General features: G+C 42.4%; 1 protein-coding gene across 1 annotated transcript in view; it reads left to right on the forward strand.

The window, feature by feature from the left end:
• Positions 1 to 6,624: 6,624 nt before the first annotated feature.
• Positions 6,625 to 6,758, forward strand: part of LOC104526482 (activin receptor type-1B) — a gene marked incomplete at its 3' end in the record, with an annotated part of 3,707 nt that continues 3,573 nt past the window's right edge. Inside the window, 1 exon segment of the mRNA XM_010169937.1 lies at positions 6,625 to 6,757. Within this exon segment, the coding sequence (XP_010168239.1) occupies positions 6,685 to 6,757 (73 nt within the window).

Genomic DNA, 6,758 nt, shown 5'->3' on the forward strand with positions numbered 1-6,758 from the left:
AAAAAAAAAAAGGGAAAAGGGGAAAAAAAAAGGTGATTTTGCAGCGATTTTGTAGGACACACTCCATCCTTAAAAAAAAAAAAACGGGGGGGATAAAAAAGGTGCCTCTGTCACAGAGTGGTTGTAGGTTGGCTTTGTTTGTGTGCTTGAAATAAAGCAAAAAGAAAAATACCATAGGGAGCAATCTTGGGCCAGCAAGATTTTATTATTAACACCTGCTTAAAATACTTCCCCGGTTAAATCAGGCAAACTCCACCGTAAACTTCTCTCTTACAACTTTCCAAGAAAGATTTCTCTTAACTGGAAAATTAAAAACCAGTGTCCAACAAACATTCTTGAACTCCTTCAGCTCCTTGGCCAGACAACTCGGGGGGGGGGTGGTTTTTTTTGGGTGTGTTTTGGTTATTTTCTTTTCCCTGGGTACAACATTTGCTGCCAGTTTTAGTTGATGCTCCGGAAATCGTTATTGCGAAAGGAGGTGAAAGAAAAACGTCAATTCTTTTTAACAGCAAGCAAAGTTCACTGGGTGGTGACCGGTGGAAATATGTTCTCAACATATTTCTCCGTGGTTATCAGAACAGATTGAGGAGGAATTGTTCATCTCGAGGTGGGGGGAAAAAGCTGTGGTGCTGTTACAGGGATTAAAACACGCGCTGGAGTTGAGCTTGTAGACTCAGATCGTCCTGTGTGAGTTGTCATATGTGGTAGCAGCACTTTTTTGGCCTCATTATTTAAACCACTGGCTTTCCAACCTCTCTCCTTATTGATTATGGACCCATATATTGATTTTTTCATCAAAAAAACCCAGACTTTGCTGCACATTAGACCCCCTCAACAAAGGTTTTGGTTTTCTCAGCTGCCTCTGGGCTTCTTAGAAGTAACCTGTGGACTGCTGGGTGTTGGAATTTAGACTGCACGTTCAACAACTTGGTATTTAGACCCAAAAAAAAACCCCATGTGCCAATTGCCTGTGAATACACAGCATTGGTGTTAAGTCTTGAAAACCATCAGTAATGACCCGTGCAGCTGGTTTGCAGGATTTTCTTCCCCAGGACTGGGATGGGATGGGATGGGTGGCTCCTAAACTGGTTTCCTAACAAGTTGAAACATAAAATAGGTGTCAGACCACAGCCTGGAGAAGGAGTTTGGAGCCATATGTCTGTTTTCTGAGTTCAACAGCAGCAGAAATGTCAAGGCTTCTTCTAATTAACCTATTAATGATGAGGCTCCTGTCAATTCTCTTATTTAAAATTCATTTAGAAGCTCTCCTTTTGTGCTGGTTGAGTAGATGGAGGGAAAGTTCTTCACTTTAAAGGTGAGAGCACATTCTTCCTGCCTTTTATTTGTTTTTTTTTCCATTTAGTTTATGTTTTCTAGTCAGCCACGATGCGTTCATGTCGGGTTCAACCTGTGCCAGGGGACTGCAGCCAGCTTGAAAAAGTTGGGACTCTTGTTTCCAACTTTAAATATCCGAGTATGATTTTTAGTTTCTGGATGACTTGCCTGAAAGTGGGTTTGTTTTTTTTTTTCCTACTACTTTGCTGCTAATTTTAACTCTTGTTTCTTTTAGCAGCAGTGGGTCAGTAGATTTCATAAGCACCAGCGAGGAGCAAAAGAAGATGTTGAGATCAGAAAGTAGGAGGAGAAGTTGGTGAGGCGGCCAGATGAAGGAAAGATTTGAGGTGGTTGTGGTGTATTTACCAGAAGGACAAATCTATACTCATTTCTTCAGCTTCTTTTTAAGAAAACAGAGGCAGAGTGAGCATCCAGAACTGGCCTTGCACTTGATTTTGGAGGTGGTGGGTGTAGCTGAGCTGATTCTGGGGCTTAGAGAAGATACTGGTGTGCTCTACAAGGTGGGTGTTTTGGACTCGGACATATCCTAGGTAGGGATGGAGGGATCCCAGTTGTTGACCTCAGGCAGCAGAAGAATCGAGGTGAATATAATGGAAAGGAAAATCTTTGTTTTTAAGGTGTTGTCAGGTGGCTGTGAGTGTTTTGGGGTGGTGAGGTTGAACGAGGAGCACGAAGGGATTCCTGAAACAGATCTCTGCTCTCTTACCACAAGGGAATGGATTTTATTCCCAACTCTTGGGCGAAACACTGTGATAAAGGTTATTCTTTCTTTATTTCAGCCCAGCATATAGTGAAACACTGAAAGGTATTTCTTTCTTCCTTCCAAGCATGTTTACACATGTCCCTCTTCATTATAACATCCAGAGAAACAGCAGAGGTACAAACCCAATTGTTTTCCATTTCTCTTTGCTAACGTTATGCTGCTGCAGCATTAAAACATCACTCCCAGATTGGAGCTCATTAAGTTAGGTGCTGTACAGAGACATCATAAATTACAGCTCCTGTTCCAGAGCCTCATCGAAGCTCAGAAGTCAGGGGAATCATTGTTCTTCCAGCCTCAGATTCAAACTGTTGAAAAAGAACAGCAGCTTACAATTTCTACCAAAAAAAATCTGTTTATCTGGTAAATACGTGGGTGGTTATTGGCAATTTTACTAATGATCATCTTCAGGTCAATTATCTTAATACATCTTGATCAGGTAATGTTTTATCCTGAGAAAAAAAACCAACACAAAATGTCATTTTGCACAGCACAGCTTCAGGAGATGGTGGAAAATAGATTCCAAAAGGTGCTTAACACCATTAGATTAGATTTTACTGGGAAACTTTCCCCTGTCTAGCTACATAGACATCTTGACACATGTAATCCTGTGTGAGAATAAATATGTGCAAAATGAGCTCGGATAGTTGCTGAAAAAAAACAGAAGAAAAGAAAAAACAATGTTCTTTCACTGTCAGCTTAATATTTTAGTCTCCCTGGAGCCTAAATCCTAAATCCACAGACCCCCCCCATGTTTGATTGGATTCATTTTGTAAATACACGTTACCTTTCATGGGGGAATTTGGGACTTGAGAGTTTTCTCTTGTTTTCCTCTCTGCTGTAGTTAATGCAAAGGGAATTTAATACCTCAGCACCCCAGGTTCCTCCTGCCACGAGCAATCCTGCTGCCACCCGTAACCCCTCAACTTTGCTGGGTACTTCTGGGGAGCAGCAGCACATCTTGGGCTCAAGGTGGTCACCTGAAGGAGTTCCTGGCCCAGCAGCTGAGCCCTGGGCTACATTAGTGGAGGATCAAGGGGAGTTTGTCTTTTGGCAGTGCCCACTGACCACTCCAGTCTTTAGGAGGAGCGATGAGGACCGGCACCGGGCTGGGATTAAATCACAGTGAGGGTTTGCTCTGGTCTAAATACCAACCTGATCCGTCTCTTTTTTTGAGTAAGAACAAAGCTTTCATTCGAAGGATCTGCAGCTTAATGTGAGGCTTGTTTAAACAGCTTCTTGAGAGGGTTGGGTTTGTCTGTGTGCAGAATGTCAGAGCGTGCTGAGCAGATAGAGCAGGAGCTGCTGCCAACTTCTGTAGCACCTTCCATGCAGACTCATCCCCAGGCGTTCTGCGAGCGGGGAGCTCACCACCCCGGCTCTGTTAACTGCTCTTTTCTTTTCCTTTGCCCCATCTATTTTTTTTCTTCAGCCCCAGTCTGCTTCTTTGTTTTTCTTTTTCTTTTTTTTTCTTTTTTAAGTAGATTATATGTTTTGCTCAATAGGAGCTTTTCTTCCCAAATAAAAAGAATGCTGTTGGCATGAAAAATGCTTTTATTCACTCCTGTCTCCCCTTTTGCTTTGCCCAGGCGTCCCCAGCTGCTCTCAGGATGCCTGGCGAGGGGCTTTGTGTACCTGTCCATCTTCTGACCCCCACCCAAGAGGAAACAAGTTTGCTCTGGTGGCACTGATAGGAGAAAAAAATTTTCCCTTCTGGTTAATCAAGATTTGATGTGCTGGACCCACACAGGCTGCCCTGTAATTCTCCTCTCTGCCTGAAGCTCCCAGCGAGTCCCGGTGCAGACAGACCTGCTGGCAGCCGGTGGTAGGTGATGCTCAGGGAGGATATAGCTGTAGCGATGGTAGATGTCTTATCTTGAGCTTTTTCATCATAAAAATAAAGACAGAGTCAACTCTTGGCTGCATGAAAGAGGCTGGAGCTGGACTTCAGCTTCTAACCCAAGAGATCTGACCATCTTACCTAAAATTTGAGAGCCTCACTGCAGCCCAGAGGTTATAGATTGGAATATCTAGAAAGCCTCTTAAGAGTCTCTCATAAAAGATGCAGCAGAAGTCCACGCACGTGCTGCAGGTTTAATTTTCTTTGTTCATGCAGCTCTCTTTACCGTAGGGATTTGTGAGGTGCAAACATAAAGAATTGTTTAAAAAAAGAGCAGTTATCTCCAAGGGGGAACAACATCAGCTGACACCATCAGGAGGTGAAATGAGGCCGTGTTCTGTGGGGCATACCCCTCCTTTGCAGGAAACTTCTGCTTTCTGCCCAGAACAGATAACAATCTTCTTACTCCTGTCCCTGTGCTTTGGAGCTCTGGTATCATCCCTTGCAGGTAAACTGATTTTTTTTTATTATTATTATTTTTTAATTCTACAAATGAAACTGAGCAGATAGAACCAGCTCTTCTGCTTTCCTTCTCAAAGGGATGTTTAGTTTCAGGCCAGATACTTCAAGAAGAATTTTACAAAACCAGTTTTTTTAGTGCTTTCAAGTATTTTGTTTACTTCTGACTTTCTGGAAGCCTAAATCTTGGGTTTGAGACCTTAAAAAAATGAGTCTAACAGGAACCAAGTTTAGTTTTATTGTATCTCAATCAAGTTGAAAAGAGCCCACGTGGTGAAATGTTTGTGGTTTAACTGTTTTTAATTTGTACCTTGAGTTTTTGATAAAGTAATAAGGGAGATGCTTTAAAACACTATTTCCTTTTAAGTATACTTGAAGGTAGGAATGTGCCCTGGCTGCTTTTTCCTTTTCTTATGTTTTCACAAAAACTCCTATCACAACCAACTTTTATTCCCCTCAAAGTATATGTATTTTCAAAAGAATTGTCTTTTCTGTGCTCTGCTGACCACTGGAAAACAGTGTGCTCAGAGCTGTTTGTCAAGTTGAACATTAGTGAGGGGTTTTTTTCCCTTTCTTTATAAATTTTCCCTTTAAAAGCTGCATAACTGATGGGTTTGGTGCTCTCAACCCTTCTCAATACAGCTCAGGGTCTTCCCTCTCCATTTTCTATTCAATATCCCTTTTCCTCAGCCACAGTAATAAACTATTTGCTCATTATGCTTTTTAAAAACATCTCACTTAACAGCTTTTCTGGGTTTTACTGGGTTTTCCTGGCTTTTTCCTGCTGCAGTTTTCAATCTGTTGGTTCAAAACTCACCAGCATCTGTGTTTTTGCCTGTCTGAAATACTGCAGCCCACCTTTGAGTCGTGCTCACAACAACAGCAAGGAAGCGAAGAGCACGGTGTCCGGAGAGAATTAAGTGAATAGTAATGCAATTAACCTAACTGATTTTTCCTAGGACACTGGAGATAAGGGATAATAGGTGTTTTCCTCCTAAACAAAGCTTGAAGTTGATCAGGATCTGCTTATTTTTTTCTTAAGCTCAAGGTAACAAGTTCTCAGCAACATAAACGGAGGATTTAGCTGCTTTAGGATTTAGGATTTGGACTGAGGAGAGTTAATTGTGGCGCTTGAATCTTTTTTTAAAACACTTCTCCCAACTCTTTCTAACCTGAAAGACCATTTCTGCAGCGGGTAAGTACATGTTTCTGAATCCCTCCGGGGAACTTGAAAGATCTGATGAAAGCTGAAGAAAATACTGTGTGCTGCTAAACAAGCCCCACCCTTCTTCTTGACATTGTTATATCGGCTCTTTGTTCCCAAGGATGATGATGCCTGGGGATTTGCTTACAGCTTATTATATTTTCTTCCAGGCAGCTTGAGAAAAGCACAACGTGACAGCTGGGAGGTAGAAAAATGTGGGAATTTGCCTTGGAGTTTCTCCTTTGCTTTTTTTTTTTTTTTTTTACCCAAATAATCTTCATGGTAAAAGAGGGCAAAAAAGCTGGGAATGTATTTGACCCAAGGTAGTGTCTGTGATCAGGAAGGCAGTTACTAAATAAGTGACTGATCTGGTTAGGTGTAACACGCTTGGCTTGCGTAGTCGGGTTGAATCGGTTTTGTTTTGGCATCTGCCAACTGCTTGTTGTCTCCCAGGAGCTGGAGTGGTCGTCCCCTCGTTAATCTGTAATGGGCAGCTCTTCTTTGGCTGGATGAGGAAAGCCTGGCCGGCGAGTTGGGGTGAAATCAAATCTGTCAGTTTGAGTAATTGTTGTTTTCAATTTGTGTTCTGACCTTAGGTTGGTTTGGGAGTGGATCTGGGTGAAATCTAGCCTGGTTTGCAGGGATGACTTGGGTCATCATCTCTGTTAGTGATTGCAACAGTGGGGAGAGAGAAAAGGGACTGTCTGGGCAGTTGTCTTCTGGAAAAGGTCCTCTGCTTCCACGTTGTGTTTTGTGCTTCACTTGGGTCTGAAACACTCGAGTATGACTCACTCTGTTCCTAAAGTCTGAATTCCTGAGCCTAAGAATGGCCCTTTCCCTCAAAAATGGGAAACTGAAAGAAAGTAAGTTATCTCTGATTCGTGCATTTGATCGCTGCTGGGGTTTTATAAAGAGTTTGCTCTTGTTTTGGTTTCTGCAGCTTTGACATGTTTGTGCTCCGACTGCAAACAAGCGAATTCCACGTGTGAAACGGACGGCGCCTGCATGGTCTCGGTCTTCAACCTGGATGGTGTTAAACATCACGTTCGGACCTGCATTCCTGAAGCAAAATTGATTCC

The sequence above is a fragment of the Antrostomus carolinensis genome, unplaced genomic scaffold (genome assembly GCF_000700745.2).
Source record: "Antrostomus carolinensis isolate BGI_N321 unplaced genomic scaffold, ASM70074v2 scaffold20556, whole genome shotgun sequence".
Classification (NCBI taxonomy): Eukaryota; Metazoa; Chordata; class Aves; order Caprimulgiformes; family Caprimulgidae; genus Antrostomus; species Antrostomus carolinensis.